This window comes from Hyperolius riggenbachi, chromosome 6, assembly GCF_040937935.1.
Source record: "Hyperolius riggenbachi isolate aHypRig1 chromosome 6, aHypRig1.pri, whole genome shotgun sequence".
In the NCBI taxonomy this organism is placed as follows: Eukaryota; Metazoa; Chordata; class Amphibia; order Anura; family Hyperoliidae; genus Hyperolius; species Hyperolius riggenbachi.
Genome location: NC_090651.1, coordinates 59,193,082 through 59,214,886, shown reverse-complemented (window position 1 = coordinate 59,214,886; position 21,805 = coordinate 59,193,082). Strand labels below are relative to the sequence as shown.

Sequence of the window (21,805 nt, the reverse complement as noted above, 5' to 3'; positions counted from 1 at the left end):
AATAAAACCGGTATCAATGACTAGCTACTCATTGATACTGTTTTTATTTATTCACTGGTTTGTGGCTGAGTCGCCTGGCTCCTGCTTTTCACCTGCTTTCATGGGTGCAGACATAAGGTTAACATCCTCTGTTTACAAATTAGCTGCTCTGCCTGTTCCTGAGCTGACACACCTGAGAGATATCAAATTACTTGTGATTAGTCACAGATGAGGGGGAATTAGACAGGCTAAACTCTCCTAATACATACAGGGTGGATTTCTCTCTTGTTTTCCTTCTGTGCTGTGCAGGAGTTCAGGTCCACTATAAACCTCATTCCAGTGTACTGCAGAGCAGAACCGAGAAGGATTGCCTATGTGCTGTAGTGACATGAAAATATTTTATACACTATTAGGCAAATATGGAACTTTCTGCCTCCTTGACTCTAGTTCAGTTTCATTGAAACTCTCCCTGCTCAGCCAGGTAGTGGGTAGGATGGAGGCACCCAATGTGTGTTCCTGTTTTAGTATTTTTAAATACAAATAAAAAAAATAGATAATAAAAAGAGAGGTAATTGCTTACCTCTCCATAAGATATAGACACCAGTTCAGCAGGAAAAAAGTTTTTATGCAAAAAGCTATTTGACAACGCATTTCACGGGTCATGGCCCGCTTCCTCAGGTCAATGCAAAATGCCTTGATAGCATAGGAGATAGTGTAGGCGACCTGAGGAAGCGGGCCATGACCTGTGAAACGCGTTGTCAGATTGCTTTTTGAATAAATACCTTTTTCCAGTTGAACTGGTGTCTATATCTGCTGGAGAAATAAGCAATTACCTCTATTTTTATTATATAATTTTTTTTATTTATATTTAAAAATACCAAAATAGAACGCACATTGCAGTTTTTCTGGAAAGTCTATTGTACTAAAGGAGAGCGACCATCCAGTATCCAGCAGGACCTGGAGTACCGAGCAGGGATGGTTAATTCCCTGCAGGCCTATACGTGGTTGCAGGAACTGTGAGTATATATTTATATAAGTTTATCCTCCCTATACTTGACGATAGTGCACCATTGGGCTCCCTACTTCTCACCTCTCACAGGTATTCTTGGCCCTTACAAGAATCGCCAAAGAAAAACCCTATACCCTGCTCAGCCAGATAATTTTCTCTTTCCATTTCTCTCTTTCCTTTCCTCTCTTGCCATCAGTCACGCTTTACCTCTACTTCTCTAGGGGGCTTTTGGGTGCTTCTATCTCTCTGTTTCCTCTGCATCACTTCCTTCCTTTGTATCCTTTTATCTGTGTTCTCCCTTTCTCTCCTCTTGTCTCCCCCTGTGTTTCTTTCTATATATTCTCTCTCCCCAATTCCCCCCCCATCCCCGTCAATCTTCCAGTCAGTCTCTCTCCTAATCTCTCTCTTGCTCCCTGCTAGCCTCTCTATCCCTCTACCTCGGCCTCTCTGGGAGGAAGACGTCCTTTAGAGCAGCTCTGCAGCGTCTATAGCCATAAATTTTTGCTATTATGGAAAATGGTCTAATTTAATTACATTTCACCTTGGTACTGTACAAGCGGCCTGAAGTCTTGTTCACCGTTGGCGGTGGGGGAGAGAGAGGCACAGTTATGCTTAGTAATTAAAATACTCTGCTGTAAGCAGCGTAGTAAAATGTAGCACTGAGGATACTATACATTTATTACAAAAATGCCTACTCATATTTTTGCAGGTATGTAGGAATCCGTGAAAATGTTATACAACTTATTTTACAAATTAGACTTGGCTGTTTCATTCAGCGGGTCGTGGTAAATGGTGAAAGCTACAAATGCTTAAAGGGACTTTTAGTGAGAACACAGGAAACCCCTTTATGAAGGAGTTCTGGTCAGCAGGTAAAGGTCAGGCTTCATTTTAGGAGGGGTAAGATGACTGGAATTGTATCAGTCAGAGCAGCCTTGCTCAGTATTTTCACCCTAAAGAAGCTTTATTAGTGAAGGGAGTGGAGATTCATTTTGCAGAAGGTGTGATCTTTAAAAGTGGGTGTAGTTAAGTGTTTTGTTGTTTTTTTATTGTAGCAGCCTCCTTGCTTAGGTCTATTCCAGGTTTCCTATGTTTACAGTACTCTCAGGGGCATAACTACAAGTCAAGGGGCCCCCAGCAAAACTTTGATGGGGCCCCACAATGTTCACGCCCTTTTCCTTGCGTACCCCTGGTGACCCTCACAGCCTAGGAGGGGGGTCCTAAAACTAGTTTTGATATCTTAATCTTTACACCCCTAGCAAGTGTAGCCACAAAAACACCTGATCTGAAGCATGGAGGGAGTTAAGTAATAGTTGCCCCCCCTTACAGCTCTGAGCCCCCCTGCAGCTGCAGGTGCTGCTCCCCTTTAGTTATGCCCCTGAGTACTCTCTATAGTAGCCTGCTGTGGTGTTTCTTATTATAGCTTTAACAATCCTTTTTTACTCTGCCTCCTATCCCATTACCCCTTATTGCAATGTCTCACTATCCACTTATTGTACAGATCCCGGGTTTACCATTTATTTTATAGTACTCCCTATTCTACTATGCCTTATAATGCTATACTCCCCACACACATACACCATTTTAGTGCCACCTGTTATTCTGCCCCCATTATTATATTGCACATGACTTTAGAGCCCCTCATCATTGTGCAGTTGCTTCCTTTGCAGAGACTGGCATGAGCATGTTGGGTATAGCTACCTGTTTTCAGTTCTCTATTTTCTTCTGTTCTGGCAGCTCAGTAGAAAGTTAACAGTTGCAGCAGCAGCTAAGTCATACTAGGCTTGGTTCACACATAAATATGCAACTTTCCAGTCATGTCCTGTCAGTTTTGAATCAGTTTTCTGTTAGTTTTCCCTGACTGGACCAGAAATGTACGCCTTTTTAATGTGCGAACACAGCCACAGAACACATTAAAAACTGACAGGACTGGACTGAAAATGTACGCATTTATGTGTGAACCCAACCATAGAAACACATACAGAATTTGTCAGCTGTCTACTGTAAAACTGACAGGACTGGATTCCTTGTTATGTGTGAACCAAGCCTTAAAGCGGAATATAACCCTGCATTTCAACTTTGCTCTAAAACATTATTTACAGTATATTATATGCAACCAGCATTTTTTTTTACTAGACCAGTATTAGAAGGGTTACACAGGGCTTTAAAGTCCCTGGAGATTTCTGCAGACGCATCCGAACTTGAGTTAGATACTTTTTGTTTACACAAATGTATCTAAGTGTTTGTTGTGACTCATCTCTCTCACTGAGAAGGAGTTGGAGGACAGCCAAAGAGTGTGTAGCATTTCTAAATATATACATATAACTAAATAGAATGTAACTATCTGAACGTCTGCACGGAACTTAAATCCTCTTTGTTTAACCCTTCCAATGCTGGTCTAGTAAAAAAAAAATGCTTTTTGCATATAATATGCTGTAAATAATGTTTTAGAGCAAAGTTGAAATGCAGGGTTATATTCCGCTTTAATGTGAAGGCCACTGGGCAATATTACTATAGATGCTTGAAAAGGCAAGGTTCACACTGACCGATGTGCAGATGCTTGAAACTGCAGGTATTTGCAGAGTGGCTATGCACTTAACAGGACACCTTTGCATTGCACTGTGTAGGTCACTGTAGAAAACCGCTGACAAACTAACGCAGTCCTGTAACCATACATGGCAGAGTGGGGGTAAAACAACCTGAACCCCGCAAGTCATGTTTTTTTTAACGATTCTCATCTGCACATCTGCAGCATTCCCTATCTGCAGCAGTATGCACAGGCCACAGGTATATATACTCAGTCTTTGGCTTTAGAGAGTAGTAAAATGCCATGATTTCCCACCCTCAGAACCGCCACTGTAAACCTGGCTAAAATTAAATTACGGTATTCGACTTCAGCTAATGAAAAATCTTGCATACGCAGAAGCGAGTACTGCCACTAGAATGACAGCACACTGCCTTCCCATCCAGGGGAGCACACTGGTGACAGGCTTTCTGATTGAAACCTTGTCAGTTTGAACTGGGGTGCAGCAATAATCCACGGGAACCCCCTAACAAAAGCATGGGATCTAACCCTCCCCAGTGGCTGGTAAACCCCCAGCACTCTCTCCACACATTGCAGAGTAGCACAGTGGACCAGTGTAATATTTACTTACTCCAGTGATGGGTTTAAGCTGTTCTTCCTGGAAGTCTGTGCTTCCATGCCTCTTTCTCCCAATCGCGTGGCATATCATGAGCCAGAGATATGCAGCATAGAGCATGTGGCTGTCAAGAAGCGGCACTAGACCAGGTCAATATTAAAATACACCAGAGCTGAACTAAGTAGAAAAACGGGGGGGGGGGGGCAGGCATGTACAGGAAGCTGTCCTGCATGCATCCTAAATTATGCGGCCTGGAGCTCACTGCACATGACGTCACAACTAAGTTCTCAGTCTGTTCAATAAATGTTAAAGGAAACCTGAACCGAAAAAAAAAAGTGTTTCACTTACCTGGGGCTTCTACCAGCCCAATGGAGCCATCCTGTGCCCTTGCAATCACTCATGGCTCTTCTGGTCCTCCGCTGCCAGCTAGTTTCGATTTTGCCGACTGGGAGTTGGCCGGCCGCCATGCGTACCTTTTTACGCATTCTCACTGGTGCAGGAAGCTATCATGGACATTAACAAATACATTTTACGCGTTACGGGTGCAATGCGTAAAATTTTACACATTGCACCCATAACGCGTAAAAATGTATGTGTTAATGTCCACGATTGCTTTCTGCACCAGCGGGAATGTGTAAAAAGGTACGCATGGAGGTCGGCTGACTCCTAGTCGGCAAAAACAAAACTAGCTGGCAGCGGAGGACCAGAAGAGCCATGAGTGACTGCGAGGACACAGGATGGCTGCATGGGGCAGTAGGAAGCCCCAGGTAAGTGAAAATCTCTTTTTTTTGGGGGGTTTAGATTTCCTTTAAAGAGAGTCTGAAGCGAGAATAAATCTCGCTTCAGACCTCATAAATAGCAGGGGCATGTGTGCCCCTGCTAAACCGCCGATATCCCGCGGCTTAACGGGGGTCCCTGATCCCCCAAATCCCCTCGGTGCAGCGGGGGAGCGCTTCCTGGTTGGGGCAGGGCTAACCGTCGCAGCCATGCCCCACGCGCATCTGTCAGCGCGTATCTCCGCTTCTCCCCCGCCCCTCTCAGTCTTCCTTCACTGAGAGGGGCGGGGGAGAGGCGGCGATGCGCCGCTGATAGACGCGAATGGAGGCAGGGCTGCAGCCGTTAGCCCTGCCTCCAGGAGCGACCAAGTCTGCGACCAAGTGTTGCAGTGGGGGGTTTGGGGGTGAAGGGACCCCCGTATAGCGGCGGTTTAGCAGGGGCACACGGTTCCCTGCTAACTTTAAGCTCTGAAGCGAGATTTATTCTCGCTTCAGAGTCTCTTTAAATCTTAATACAAAAATTGGTCCACGATTTAGACTAGGTTTTAGATTTTGGCCCCTTACGTGATTGAGTTTGACAACTCTGATATAGAACATCAATTTTACAGCATTTGTTTTTTTCTCTCATTATAAAACCTCACTACCCCATCACAATTTTACTTCCAGAGTTTTCTAAATATTCCGAAGAGACTTGCAAAGTCATGCAAACTCGTGACGAACCGCAGCAGCGTTATCCGTTTGTTTTCATAAATGAGTCTCTATAAAGACCTGAGTGCAACATCAGTGTTTGTTACAGTGGATTTCAGCACAGGTCCTCTTTGAGAGTTGTCAGTTGTGTTAGAGATGTGGGTGGCCCGGTTGATAGAGATGACAGCCCTGCGCCGCAGTGATGAAGAAGCACAATGGGCGTCTATTAGGAGTGGGAGTGCGTCTGGGCTCTCCATGCTGCAGCCATCCACTTTGATTGATTTCCATTCATGTCAGACTGACTGCAACGTGGTGTTTTTTCTCCGCCATAAGAGCTCAGTGCTGCAGCAGTCTGGCGGCCTGAGTTATGGCTGTCCGTATCGCCGTTACCTTTTACACAAATTACTCTTCGGCTCCTTTTCTTCATGCAAATTCATCAGTTTAACGCCTTCTGGGGCGGCTGTCAGGGAGCTGAAAAATGGTTCTCGTCTTTTACGTCAGAGGTCATCTATAATCCTATCACAGTTCTTTTTTAAAAATAAAATACTGTATATACTAGAATGTGGTCAGTTCAGTGTAAATAATGGTAGCGCGTGTTAAGGCTGGGCTTCAGGGGAAAATATTATTTTATCTTTCAAATGTGGTTTACATCCATATTCTCAAATGACAGCTCTTATCCCTGGATCACAGAGGTTTGTTATGGTCACATGACTGCATCAGAGCTCCTCCCTCCCACACTGCAAATGGGTTGCTGAATCTGAGGTTGGTGATGCAGGACATCCTAGTTACTCTTCCCACCACCTTCCCCCCAACAAAGCCCTTTAGGAGTGGGTGTGGTCTGGACTGCCAGGCTCCTGGGCTGTGCAGAAGGCTGCCTGGCAGGCTCATTGTGGAACAAACAACATGAGCAAGTTACATGGCGAATATTAATCATTTTTTGATTTCTCTCTCTCTCTCTCTCTCTCTCTCTCTCTCTCTCTCTCTCTCTCAATATTTGTAACTTATTCTGTAGTGTATTAATTTATCATCCCCCCCCTTAAGGTGTTGGAGGGCAAGTTTAAGTTACTTAAGAATGGTGGGTGGACATAATAGACTTTGAAGTATAGATGGCGCTTAACCACTATAATAATTCATCTGTTGCTTTTTTTGTTCATGAATTCATGATGAACTGACGCACTGTTTATCCCATGGGCAAATGTTTGACTTTTTCACATAACAAAGTTGTGTGTTCACATTGATAAACTTACAGTGATTTCCCTTGTTGTTTTCCAGCACCCATTGCTGCAGGAACGGGTCCTAACTTCCCCATTTCAGACCTGGATAGCTCTTCATACTACAGCATGAGCCCTGGAGCAATGAGAAGGTCACTACCCAGCACTTCCTCCACTAGGTAACTACTGCATGACAGCATGGGCGAGTGTGTACAGAGTGTGCAGTCATGATGTATTACAGACAACAAAACACTTTTTGCCAAAATAAAAGATTTTCTGTAAAAATAAATGTTTCTTTTGTTGAGAAAAACATAGTGCTCTCAATTTGGCTCTGTATATGGCATTGATTAATGGCAAACACAATTTCAGCTCTATTACTTTGCTTTTATAAGCATATAAAACCTTATTTAGAGCTGCAGTGATGGTTTTCAGGTACTCTGCTGACTCTTGCATTGATGGTAGACTCTGGCTTTCCAAGGGTGCAGAGATGCTATTGGTCTCCACTAGAGGGTGCCACTAGGGATGATGAGCCAACACCCCTGGATAGTGGTCAGTATACTGGTTAAGGGCTCTGCCTCTGACACAGGAGACCAGAGATTGCATCTCAGCTCTTCCTGTTCAGTAAGCTAGCACCTATTCAGTAAGGAGTCCTTGGGCTAGACTCCCTAACACTGCTACTGCCTATAGAGCAGGTCCTAGTGGCTGCAGCTCTGGCACTTTGAGTCCACCAGGAGAAAAGTGCAATATAAATGTTCTGTTTTGTCTTGACCCCCAGTGGGCAACCGACTACTGTGCTGAAAATGGCCACCAGATTAGGCCCCTTGGGATTGCCCCACTGATGACAGAGTGAACAGCAGATACCATGAGGCAAAAAGCAGGCGATACATGGCGGGTGGCATCCGAATAGACAATGGTTCAAAACTGGGTTGGAGTCGGGCAACAAACTGGAGGTCAGGATAGTCACTAGACAGCATGCACAGTAATCAGGCAGGCGGCGTTCGGTTGAAATTGAGAAAGTTACGCTAAATTGCAACAGGAAGTCAGCAATAAATATTTGAGGCACACTGAGCTACAGAAGAAAGAGCAATATCAGCATTGGAGAAAGCATGGTAAATGGCCTTTCTAAAGGTTAGGTATGCCTTTTTTGCACATGCACATCAATGGGCTCACTGCAACATTGTACCAGCCCTTTATATCTCACTAGTAAAAAGGCCCACCCGTTAAAGAACGGGCACTAGGTCACAGCCGCTACCCCCCGCAATTCGTGCACATACGCGTCCCGATAAAAAGCTGTTATTTCCCACAATGCAATGAGAACCTCTGTGAACCACACACAGCAAACTGTCAGATCCGGCCCTGTGTCCTAACTGCCCTGGCTGCGCACATGCTCAGTACAAAAAAGCCAGGGACACACAACCATTCATTTGATGACACAGGGACACTTGCGTTTTATTGTATAGGATGACCATTGTATGTACATTAAGCTGGGCACCCTTTGCCCCATGCATACACATAACCTGGAGTCTTTCAGACGTGCCCTCCTCCAATGCACGTGTGCATTAAGGACTCCACAGTTTAGGTAATTCATGACAGAATTGCACACATTCATAACAGAAACATTGCTGCTAATCAGGGGTGTGACATTTCAGTTTTCAGTTTTAGTATAAATGACAGGAATGGTGTACTGAATCTACACAGTTTAATCTTCCATCCCTCTAGCTACAGTAACACTGACAATGTATTGAATAATGTAAAGGATGTTGCACTATACTGTAGATCAGTATCTGGTTTTAAAGAGACACTGAATCGAAAAAAAATTATGAAATAATGATTTGTATGTGTAATACAGCTAAGAAATAAAACATTAGGAACAGATACATAAGTCTAATATTGTTTCCAGTACAGGAAGAGTTAAACTCCAGTTATCTATGCAAAAGAGCCATTGAGCTCCATGACTTTCATGTTCTACTAATTATCCGTACTACACAACCAATTAAATATATCATAATTCTTTTTCTGCTTCAGTGTCTCTTTAGGGCATTTTAGCACAGTGACCCATTATTAACAAAGTCAGCAGCAGGTAATCTAGTCCAGAGCTTCCCAACCCTGTCCTGAAATACCACTAACACATCATGTTTTGTGGAAATCCACTGAGGTAGTCAGTCAGCTCTGCTAATACGCTAATTACCTCACCTGTGAATGTTGAGGACAGGGATGGGAAGCCCTGCTTTAGCTCACCTTAGGCTCAATCCATAAAATACTTTTTCACTTCAGGGGTACTTAAAGCCCAAGTAAACCTTAAAGTGAACAAGGTAAATTCACAAAGTGGAGGTGTTGTTTAGTGAAAATAAAAAGAATAATTTACACAAAAGACTTCAAATTGAAAGACCCATTGAGTAGCCTTGCTTGGCCTTAGCTGTACACTTGTCCATAGGGCCTTCTTCTGTCTCTAGCTTCCTGTTACCAAAATATTTTACAACTTCTCACCACCTACTTCCTGTGACTGCCAGTCCTACCTCCTCATGTGGTCACATGGCTATAATGCAGAGATTCTGGTAAATGTAGTCCGGTATCTGTTGTTCCTCATACGTTCACGTTCGTGCAATGCAAAGTATATATGATCTGTGAAAAACTATTCTGTCCAGTCTGATAGGTAATAGAATTTGCCTTATTGTTTGTTTTTGGTTTTAATTAGACTTGAACACTAGGTGTCGGGTTTGTAGTTCAATATTACCTTTTCTCTTAACAAGTTCCACAAAGCGCCTCAAGTCTGTAGAGGATGAAATGGACAGTCCTGGGGAAGAGCCATTTTATACGAACCAGGGAAGATCACCTGGAAGCGGCAGCCAATCGAGCAGTTGGCATGATGTTGAGCCAGGTAATGACCTGAACGTACATTGCTTTTTGATGTTGGTGACTGTGAGTTTTGTGGTTTTCAGCATTTACAGCCTGTAGTGTGTGTGTGTGTGTGTGTGTGTGTGTGTGTGTGTGTGTGTGTGTGTGTGTGTGTGTGTGTGTGTGTGTGTGTGTTTGTGTGTGTGGTGAGGTGTCCAATGTGGCGTGTAGCGTTTTCTGTCCGTACCATGGTCCGTAAAGAATATCCTCTTCTTTGTGCATCATAGCTTGTCTGCTTAGATGTCATTGTGGTTGTTAATGTCATAGGACAACTTGTCCCCATCTGTACATGCAACACCTCTTTTATTACATGGCTTTGTATAGATTTTCATGGTTAGATATATTTTCTGTAGTTACAACAGTCACATCACACACTGGGGCAGTATGAAGGAAATACAAAATAAAAAACTAATGCAAAAGAAAAGCAGTTGCAGAATCCTTGCACTGGGCATTAGCACCAGATTTGGTCCTATGTTCCTTACACTGATATTAATAAAACTGGTGTTGGTGTTCTGTATTTTGGGTGGTATTAATAAATCTGACCTGTTGTCCTTCAGTGGTGTACACAATGTCCTTACCATACTCTGTGGCCAGTCATTTTGGCAGCAGGGCTTGCGCTTCCATTAAGGCAAATGTCTGATGTATGGGCACCTTAAAGAAACTTTGCAACAACAAAAAAAGTTCCCCTGGGGGGTACTCACCTCGGTAGGGGGAAGCCTCCGGATCCTATCAAGATTTCCCCCGTCGTCCTGTGTCCCACGGCGGTCTCGCTGTGCCCCTCCAAACAGCGGAGATGTAAATATTTACCTTCCCGGCTCCAGCGCAGGTGCAGTCACAGTCAACTCTCCGCTCGGAGATAGGCGGAAATAGACGATCACTGTCGGCCTGTTCTACTGCGCAGGCGCAAGTCTCCTGAGCCTGCATAGTAGAGCGGACCTGACAGAGATTGGCTATTTCCGAGCGGAGAGCCGCAACAGCGCCCCCCGCTGGAGCCAGAAAAGGTAAATATTGCACAGGGGGAATATATACGGGGGAAGCCTCCTTAGGATCCAGAGGCTTCTCCCTACCGAGGTGAGTACCCCCAGGGGAACTTTTTTTGTTACAGAGTCTCTTTAATTCAGTCGTGTAACATGGACCTTAAAGCAATATGTCAGATAAGTGTTTATGAATGTAATCTCAACCTAAAATTGGCGTAAAAAATGCATACCCATAGAGCAAATTGGTTAAAGGCAATAACACCACAACCTTTTGATTGGTCCTAACTGTGATATAGTTATGGGCATCTAGGGGACAAATTCTCAGCTGAAGATACTGAGGGAGATAAACTGCTATTATGCCGTTTGCCTGGTCAGTGACAGTGTAAAAAACTTAATTGTCATTTTGGGGAAGTTTGGCCGGAAATTGTTGAAACTTATTTAACCTGTAGGACCTCTACTTCATGCCAATTCAATGCCTTTCATGTTTAAAATAAAAATTATCCCAAAGTGCATTTAATCGCATTTGCAATTGCATTTAATTAATCATCAAACTTGTGGTCATGATGGTCAATGGAATGCAAATAATTACAGGCTTATGCAACTTGAAAATGGACCAATATAATCCATCAAGAGGCAGTAACCCCAGTCACATGACCACATCTGTGACATTGAATTGAAAGTTGTGGAGTTTAGGGTGGGCAGCACACCTGCGCAGGGTATGGAGGTGCCTGGTCTATTGGTTCAGCAGCACAGCAAACATCAATCTTCAATGAACAATGAGACCGGGACTATCCCACTTAGTGAGGCGCTTGGCGCTGCTTGAGAAAGGAGGTTGTAACTCCGAAATGTTCCTACTTGCTGCTATTGCAATGTGCCTTGCATATCTAAAATATAAGAGACATAATTTAATTATGATGGTGCTAGTCTCATTGGTTCATTACTGAATTGAAAGTTCACATGTTTTATTTGCATTCTGGGCAGTTCTGATTGAGGGAGGGGGTTAATCTTCAGTCATTTACTCAGGTCTAGTACTTGCCTCTACTGTGACCTTGTAGTGAGCCCATACGAGTGAATAAATGGCTACATCCTGAAATTGAAGTGTTTAAAAGGGGCTGAAACTCAATTTTCAGCTGTGGTCTGAAGCCATAAACACGGCATAAAACTAATAGCTAATCATACGGCTAGTTTGCATGTTATTGAAAGAGTCAATACTCAGACTTTTCACTTTAGGTAGGTGGTAATTCTTGGGAGGAAGCCGAGAATAATCTCTCCTTTATTAGCTCATTTTAACACAGTACAACACTCTACTGTTTCTAATTTAATTAGAAGACCAGTTTGATAATTAGTCTGACTGCCAGCAATGTTAACAGTTGTTGTCTTCAATGAAGTGTAAATATGCCTTCAAATGATATCAGAGCAGTCTTCACTTCTACGGTTTCATTTTCATTCTTTGCTGATCAGTCAGAAGGCAAATTAATGAGCAATGCCCCCGTAGGAGCGAATTGCATCTTTCTTAAAATTTGGATATGGCTTTATTAAAGGATTCCCGAAGTGACATGTGACATTATGAGATAGACATGGGTATGCACAGTGCCTAGCACAAAAATTACTATGCTGTGTTCCATTTTTTTCTTTCTCTGCCTGAAAGAGTTAAATATCAGGTATGTAAGTGGCTGACTCAGTCCTCACTTAGACAGGAAGTGACTACAGTGTGACCATCACTGATAAGGAATTCCCACTATTAAACACTTTCCTAGCTAAAGAGCTAAAAAGGGTCAATAGTTCATAGATTTTAGCTCTGGCATACTTCAATAAATGTATCATTGAGCAAAAACAATAAAACAGTTAAAACTTAAATAGTAGATTTTTAAGAAAAGGAAGATAAATACAATTGTTTAATTCATCAGTTTATTATTTTTGCTTCGGGTGTCCTTTAAAGAAAATACATTTTATTCAAGGTAAGAAGAGCTATTATTAAACAATTCTGTTTCAGGATGTAACTGTGGATTCATATGGATGGATCCACTACAGAGTCACTCTTAAAGGGAACATGAGGATGGAGTGATATGGAGGCTGCCGTGTTTTTTTTTTTCCCTTTAAAGGGATATTGTAGGGGGGTCAGGGGAAAATGAGTTGAACTTACCCGGGGCTTCTAACGGTCCCCCGCAGACATCCTGTGTTGGCGCAGCCACTCACCGATGCTCCGGCCCCGCCTCCGGTTCACTTCTGGAATTTCAGACTTTAAAGTCTGAAAACCACTGCGCCTGCGTTGCCGTGTCCTCGATCCCGCTGATGTCATCAAGAGCGCACAGCGCAGGCCCAGTATGGTCTGTGTCTGCACAGTACACTCCTGGTGACATCAGCGGGAGTGAGGACACGGCAACGCAGGCGCAGTGGTTTTCTGACTTTAAAGTCAGAAATTCCAGAAGTGAACTGGAGGCGGGGCCGGCGCATCGGTAAGTAGCTGCGCGGGCACAGGATGTCTGTGGGGGACCATTAGAAGCCCCGGGTAAGTTCAGCTCATTTTCCCCCGACGCCCCTACAGTATCCCTTTAAATCATTACCAGTTGCCTGGCAGTCGTCCTGATCCTGTGTCTCTAATACTTTTAGCCATAGGCACTAAACAAGCATATGTAGATCAAGTTCGCTGACTCACGTTTTACTGGATTAGCCATATGCTTGTTCCAGGGTTTTGACTCAGACACTACGGATGCCAGAAGATCAGCAGGACTGCTAGGCAACTTGCATTGGTTTCAGGGAAATAAATATGGCAGCCTCCATATCCTTCTCACCTCGGGTTCCCTTTAAGATGTCTGCTTGCGCTGTGTTTAAGAAGTTCTTTTTTAATTTTGACCAGCTTCATGCCTTTGGAATATTACTGTGTCTATTTAAGTGCACATTACTATAAACACCCAGTCTGTGGTTTAAGCCTTACCATTATTTTATGCGTTCCCAACGCATTTCTCGTTGCTCTTGGAAGAGGCCCATAAGAGGATAAGGAAATTTGCAGGTAAGATGGAGCGGGTATGCGCATAGTGAAACCGTCACACAACTTGCAAGATAAATAGCTTTTGTTACTGTTTTATTTTGGCTGTGGTTTGGAGAACGATCATTATCCCCATGAATATTGATTGCCTTGGCTTCCTTTGACTTTGTTTTTACCTGGAAACCTCTTGTATGTTCCTTGCACGTGCAGGTTTTGCAGCGTTATACTCTGATTTATAGTTTGCTATAACTTCAAGTGAGGCTGCAGAAAATACTGTGGTAAAAATGTCTGCGCTTACTAAATGTTAAAGTGAACCTCCAGACTAAAAATCTACTCAGCAGCACTGAAAAGGCTTGGTGTTTCTGTAACAGGTTCACAGCATCTGAACTTAGTTTTTGATACCCAAGCCTAATTTTTAGCCGCTTAGAAGCTAAGCTCCGCCGCATCAAAGAAAACTGCCCGGGTATTTTTCCCCTGATGCTGTGCAAAGCATGATGGGATTTCTGATGTTGTTCTCGTTGCCTAGCAGCTAGGAGGGGTGTTCAGGACGCAGGACAGTTGGAACTGTGTCTCATGCTCCCTGTCACCTCCTTTCAACCAAAAAGATAGCTGCCCTCACGAAATCACAAATTTTGTTATTTTAACACATGGTGGGTGAGAGATTATATTACCTATCTATTTTAATTAACATAACTAATGTAACTTATTGACATTTTGTTTGATTAGGCTGAAGTTCCTATTTAATTATTAGAAGGCCTCTACCTAAACATGAGATGGTGACTGGAAGGTCCAACTGTCACCTTGTCATCTTGTAGATGCTCTGGGCAAGATGCTTTACCTCAGGGTAACAGTAGCATCCAGTGGGAAAAAAATACATTTCAGATTAAGTCCATTCCCCTCCAGATTTGGCCGTGATTATCAGAATTATTTGGATTGAGAGAAGATAGATCCAGTGTTTTAAGGGGAGCCCAATCTTAAAGTGAACCCTAGGTGAAAATAAACTGATGAGATAAACAATTGTATTTATCATCTTACTCCTAAAATGTTTTTTTAACTATCCCATGGTAAGTGCGCAAATGCGCAGTATGGAGCCACTCGTCTTCAGAAGCACTCGGACATGAGTGCTCCCGAGATGTAACGATCGGTGTAGCACAGAGAGGATCTGATTACCGGTGATCTGCAGTATCACCGAGAATGCAGATATATACCCGATTATTGATGATCTGCAGTATCACCGATAATCAGATATATCTCTAACCTCTGGACACCTGAGGGATGAGAGTGTTTTGGTGCAACAGTAATACTTTGAGGACCGCACCTGGATATCAGGTGCTAGAGCAATAAGGAGTATTGCTCCGCAGCAAGTTCCTTCCGTTGGTCTGAACTCTCCGCAAGGAGGAGTCAGGCCGAGAGTGGGAAGGACAGAACGTGAGTGACACCAATGAGGGAGTGTCACTGACAGATCTGTGAACTATCTCTCAACAGGAGAGATAGTTCTTAAGGTCGGGCAGGCCAGGTCGTTAACACACTGACAGATAAAGTACAGAGACAGGAGACAGATGCAGAATCTTGAGACTAGCCCAGTTCAGCAACAGAGTATCAGAATGACAAAGGTACAAAATCAGAGATCAGAGGAATAGTCAGGACAGCAGAAGGTCATAACAAATAGTCAACAATTCCTAGACTAAGGTGTGAGTTCCTTGATCATCAACACCTTGGAAACTGGTCTAGATAATAACACAAATGATAACAGAATTTCCTAGACTAAGGTGTGAGCTCCTTGATCATCAACACCTAAGAAACTGGTCTAATGTAACACAGATACTGACAGGGTCTGAGTGCTACCACGTAGTGATCGCAACGCCAGACACCAGAGGAATGACCAGCACCCAGTATATATACACCAGCGCTCTCCTGCGCCTCCCCTAAGTGCTGGACCAATGAAACCTGAATGAATTGTCAGCTGACCGGCCTGGTCAGCTGACACCCCTCTGGCTGTCATAAATGCTCTGCCTCTCCGCGCGCGCACGCGTCCTTCTGAACCTGTGTGGACTATCAGTCCCAGCCACACCAGACATGTGTTGTAATGCTTCTGCTGTTTTGGATGCGGAATCCGCAGCACCGCTGTCTGAGCGTGCAGCGTTTTCTCCGCGTTCAGCAGTACAGACAGAAGTAGGCCTATGCGTGCAAACCGCCGCGTCGGAAGCGGAATCTGCCGCCCTGTTCTCTGGGCATGCGGCGGTTTCTCCGCGTTCCATCAGGCCAGTGAATGCAGGTCCCTGCGCGCAAGCTGCCATGTTGAACGCGGAATCAGCCGCCTTACTCTGAGTACTTGCGGCGGCTTTTCCGCGTTTTCTCACACAAGAGTTCCCAAAGGCGTATTTCACCAGTAGGCCAATACCTGGAATAGGGTTGATGACGCTGGAATGAGGGGACCGTGAGAGGAGAGGGAAGGCTCTATAGTGTCCAGAGCCCTCCCTCTCCATAGCTGATAATTGATGATTTTTTTTATGTTACTTTAAATTTGCTATGCAATTTTTAAAGCAGGTAAACCTTAATGTAGCAAGCACTGGGACTGTCAACAGACCCTAAAACATTCCCTTCCTAAATAGTACTATATAGTACCTAAAATATAACTTTTATTGGTCAATTTAAAACAATATAACGGGCCATACAAATGGACGTATTCAAAAAGACTGTATCACACCTAGCCACAAAATAGTGTGCTCTATCGTTGTCGTATATATTTTAATGAGGATGCCAGTTGTCACAGGCGATCATCCAAATATCAATAAACATATAAAAACAAGGAACACCAAGAGCCCTAATAGTGTAATATGTACTGGAAAATGGTTACTAGATAGAGTAAATATTAATACTCACAAACCAGGGTTACCATTAGGCAACCACTGTAAAGGCAGGTGGTGAGATTTTCCTGACCCCACTCAGGAATAAGAAGTCGCTCTCTGTAGATGAGAAAAAGGGGGTTCAATCCTCCACCCAGGGTGGACTCAATATTATGCAGGAGAACAGAGGCGCCAAAAGGATAAAAGGAAGCTAAATGAGCTTAAAAACCAAATTCTTGGTAAATAGAGGAGGTAGTGGTGGACTTACCGCGTCCAAGTAGACTCACAACGACTGTAGTAAAGACAGTCAATATATATTATTTATGAACTCAAAATATGCAACGCATTTCGCAGGTTTGATCCCGCTTCATCAGGCAATAACAACGGAGCAATAGCATATGTGGTCAGTAGAAGAGCCAGGCTATTGCTCCGTTGTTATTGCCTGATGAAGCGGGATCAAACCTGCGAAACGCGTTGCCTATTTGGAGTTCATAAATAAAATATACTGACTGTCTTTACTACAGTCGTTGTGTGTCTACTTGGAGGAGGTAAGTCCACCACTACCTCCTCTATTTACCAAGAATTTGGTTTTTAAGCTCATTTAGCTTCCTTTTATCCCTTTGGCGCCTCTATCAATAAACATATGATAAATACACAGTCCTGTTGAAAAAAATACAGAGAAGATCCCTGACCCACTCAGGATGCCCAATTCCAAGATAATGGAGCATTGCATGTGCAGCCAAACATTAGTAAAGGGGCCTCAGTCTCTATACAAAGATAGGCACCCCAACAATAAACATCACCCCCAACAATTCAACTTGTTTCGACTATTAATGTGATTTAGTCTTCATCAGGAAAAATAAAAAAGATGCGATATTTCAAACCTGCATAGTGATATAAGGTATAGCCCAAGTCAGAGCTTAATGTACCAATAGTAGCGGTCTACCCCATTTTTGCCAATAAATAACTGGTTATAGTTATTTGAAAAACAGACAAATAATTTTCCATCTAAAAATAGAGGTCCTTGTGGTTCTTCTCACGTTGTCATAACACAGAACTCCATGTCAGAAGTGTGTTCTAAAGGAAAAAATGTTTGTGGTCTCGATGACTCAGATTATATAATCCACTTTCAAACTGGCAGTTGATTAGTTACTATGGGCAACGATTTATATGGAACAGTAATTAACCGCACCACATTTAAACTGGAGCACCCACCACTTTGAGGTTTGTGCCGTTCCAGGTGTTGGCTGACCAACATCTCCTGCCTTTCTCCTCGGCTCTGGCTGACGGTTGTGACGGAACATTACTCTGTGTATAAATAAATACCTGGATCTGTTTCATCCTGTTGGGCTTTACAGAGTGACTGTTTAACATATTATCTCACGCGGTCCAGATGTGCGATGACTCAGAGACCTCGCAAGCGGGAGATCGCCTTGCATGGTCACTGAAAAACAAACAGTTCTCCGCAATCCGAGACTTCACCGTTTTTTCCGTTGTGGCCAGGACGGAGATATCAAGACGTTAATGGGTTTCCTTGTTCTGAGCAATCACTCTGAGGCAAACCTGGCTGCGCTTATGTTCTACGGCCATCCACAGTCAGCCCTCAGTCTTCCATTGCTAAAGCAGCCTGTAGATAAAAAAAAAATCACAGGCTTCATTAATAGATTCACAATAGTTTTACCAAATCATTATTGTGGGTTTTTTTTCATTTGTATAGCGTCATCATCTTCCATAGTGTTGTACATGGTGAAAAAACATACAATAATGGTGAGCATAGATACATGATCAGTTTATCACTGTACAATCAGGACAACCAGTGAAACAAGTACCGATACATACAATTGATGTGTACTTTGAATAACATCACCGATACTGATAAATGTCCATTTGATAAATTGCACAGAAACTGGAAGCAAAAGGGGAAGGTCCCTGCCCTTGCAAGCTTACAATATCAAGAGCAGTGGGGTGGAGACACTGGGGGAGTAGACAAAGGGGTTAGTAGATGAGACTAAATTCTAGCTATAGAAAACTATAAGCTTGAGAGAGCCTTTCATACCCAACCACATTCAGTGTAACACTTTGCAAAGTAGGTGGATGCAGCTTGGAAGGATTAGACTGTTTCGGCTCCACCTAGATTTTGGCTAGACAGCAGTGCCTAGAGCAGTTGGAATAAGATTTTGGGGGGCGACGTATGGAATTGGGTGCCTGGAATTTGCACTACAATAGACAATGAATGCTGACTTTTGGTTATGTAGATAAGGAGGGTTTAGGGTAGGGGAAGATTAGTTAAAAGGACCACTATCGCGAAAAAAGTAGGCAGTTAAAATGTGACAGAACCGACAGGTTTTGGGCCAGTCCATCTTCTCATGGGGGATTCTCAGGGTTTTCTTTGTTTTCAACAGCATTTCCTGAACAGCAGTTGCAAAGTCTATCTGCCAAAAATAATGTGCAAGTGAGTAGGGAGGCCGGCTGGTATCTTACTATTTTGGCAGTTAAACTGCTGTTCAGGAAATGCTGTTGAAAATGTGTTGCCTCTGCTTAGTGGCAGTCTATTAAGTGTCCCTAATTGAAAATACATGGACTATTGACCTGTTTCTATTTCCCCTGCCCTCAGAAGTTGTATTCTGCCAGGAAAACTTTTATTACTGTAATTTGCTCATCAGTGATGTTTGCATCAGTCTTCAATAGCAAGGTTGCTCCCACGTTTTTATTTTGTATTTAATTATAAGGATAAATACAAAGTTAGGTAGCTCAGAAGAAAGCCTCATGCACACACCTGACTTAAAGGGAATCTAAACTGAGAAGGATATGTATTTTTTTAAAATAATACCAGTTGCCTGACTCTCCTGCTGATCCTGTGTCTCTAATACTTTTAGCCACAGCCCCTCAACAAGCATGCAGATCAGGTGCTCTGACTGAAGTCAGACTGGATTAACTGCATGCTTGTTTCAGGTGTCTGATTCAGCCACTACTTTGGTTAATGAGATCAGCAGGACTGCCAGGCAACTGGTATTATTTAAAAGGAAACATCCATACCCCTCTCAGTTAAGGTTCCCTTTAAAGGGCAACTGAAGCGAGAGGGATATGGAGGCTGCCATATGTATTTCCTTTTAAGCAATACCGGTTGCCTGGCTATCCTACTGATCCTCTGCCTCCAATACTTTTAGACATAGACCCTCAACAAGCATGCAGCAGATCAGGTGCATCTGACATTATTGTCAGATCTGACAAGATTAGCTGCAGGTTTGTTTCTGGTGTGATTAACACTACTGCAGGCAAATAGCTCAGCAGGGCTGCCAGGCAACTGGTATTGCTTAAAGTCAATGGGTACCGCTGTATAAAAAAAGAAACCAGATACTTACCTAAGGAGAGGGAAAGCTCTGGGTCCTAATGAGCCTCCCCTCTCATATCTCGGTGCTGCGCTGTCCCCAGGAGCAGTATTTGAATAAATTGGTCAGATACTGCTCCTTCCGCCGGCAAAGCTGACTTTGGAAAGTCTTCAGGGGCCTGAGTACTCCTGAAGACGTGCCGCTCCATACTGTGCACGTGCTTGCGCCCTCTATTGTGCTTGCACAGTATGGAGCCGCCTGTCTTCCGGAGGACTCTGCTCCTGAAGACTTCCAAAGTCTCCCGGGGAAGGGGATTTGAAAGGGGTCGCCAGCACTGCACCGGGAGAGGAGAGGGAAGGCTCATTAGTCCCCAGAGCCTACCCTCTCCTTAGGTAAGTATCTGTTTTCTTTTTTTATGAAGCGGTTCCCATTGGCTTTAACCATCCTGGCGGTCTGCCGCCGGAGGCTGCCGCTCAGGCCCTGCTGGGCCGATTTTCTTCAAATAAAAAGCAGCACACGCAGCCGGCACTTTGCCAGCTGCGTGTGCTACCTGATCGCCGCCGCAGCGCGGCGATCCGCCGCGTGCAGCGGCGAAAGAGGGTACCCCAGCCGCCGGAGCCCAGCGCAGCCGGAACAAATAGTTCCGGCCAGCGCTAAGGGCTGCATCGGAGGCGGCTGACGTCAGGACGTCGGCTGACGTCCATGACGTCACTCCGCTCGTCGCCATGGCGACGAGGCTAGCAAAACAAGGAAGGCTGCTCATTGCAGCCTTCCTTGTTAATTCTGATCGCCGGAGGCGATCGGAATTACGCCTCAGGAGCGCCCTCTATTGGGCTTTCATGCAGCCAACTTTCAGTTGGCTGCATGTAATAGTTTTTTTTTTATTGAAAAAAAAACCTCCCGCAGCCGCCCTGGCGATCTTAATAGAACGCCAGGGTGGTTAATAGGAAATAAATATGGCAGCCTCCATATACCTCTCACTTCAGTTGTCCTTTAAAGAGAAACTCCAACCAAGAATTTAACTTTATCCCAATCAGTAGCTGATACCCCCTTTTACATGAGAAATCTATTGCTTTTCACAAACAGACCATCAGGGGGCGCTGTATGATTGATTTTGTGCTGAAACCCCTCCCACAAAAAGCTCTGAGGACCGCGGTACTTTTGACAGTTTACCACAATGTAACAAGGTTCACAGACCGGAAATAGCTGTTTACAGCTGTCTCTAACAGCCAAAACAGCTAGCAACAGCTACATAACCTGCCCACAGTAAAAATGTCACCATGTAATAAATGTCAGAATGTAAATCGGGGAGAGGAAAGATTTTACAATGAGCAAACACTGACTAAATAATTTATACATAATTATTGTAAAAATGAAGCACTTTTTTTATCACACTATTTTCACTGGAGTTCCTCTTTAAGTTGGCTGATAACAACCACCTCAGCTAACAATCAGGTGTGTATACAGCACCTGACGACCAACCTGTGGGCAATCCATCGGACAGATCTACCCACCCCCAGCGACGCTGATCCACTGCCTGCCTCGTGACATCACGCATGTGCCGCTCGTTGTCCCTCCATGGTCATTATCGGTTGGGCATGTGTACGCACCCGAAGTAGGAGCATTGCTTGTAAGGCACTGCAGGACAGTTCAAAAGGAACAAATAAGTCTGTTAATTTCTATCAGCTTTATAACCACACTAGATAAGATAAGGGTTGAAACTGTGAAGCAGGCCCTCATGTGATCAACAGAAATGTTTACGCATGTGACCAGATTTATGCCTACATACAATTGCAATAAAGTTGCTAGACCCTAGATCAGCAGCCATCACGGACACTCGCTGCTGCCCTCCCTTTGCTGCACCAGCAGAATGACATAGAATGAATGAATAGAACACACACGCTCCTGACCGCTTTGCTTTCAGGGTGGTAGTATAATAAAGTTTTCCTATTGACGGGTTCTCTTTAAGGCAG

General features: G+C 43.9%; 1 protein-coding gene across 15 annotated transcripts in view; it reads left to right on the top strand.

The window, feature by feature from the left end:
- NFIA (nuclear factor I A) overlaps window positions 1–21,805 on the top strand; it is a 678,234-nt gene that overhangs the window by 543,749 nt on the left and 112,680 nt on the right. For all 15 annotated transcript variants that reach the window (XM_068239372.1, XM_068239376.1, XM_068239384.1 and 12 more), the window contains exons 5-6: window positions 6,861–6,978; window positions 9,550–9,677. In XM_068239372.1, the coding sequence (XP_068095473.1) occupies window positions 6,861–6,978; window positions 9,550–9,677 (246 nt within the window). The remainder of the gene's footprint in view (window positions 1–6,860; window positions 6,979–9,549; window positions 9,678–21,805) is intronic.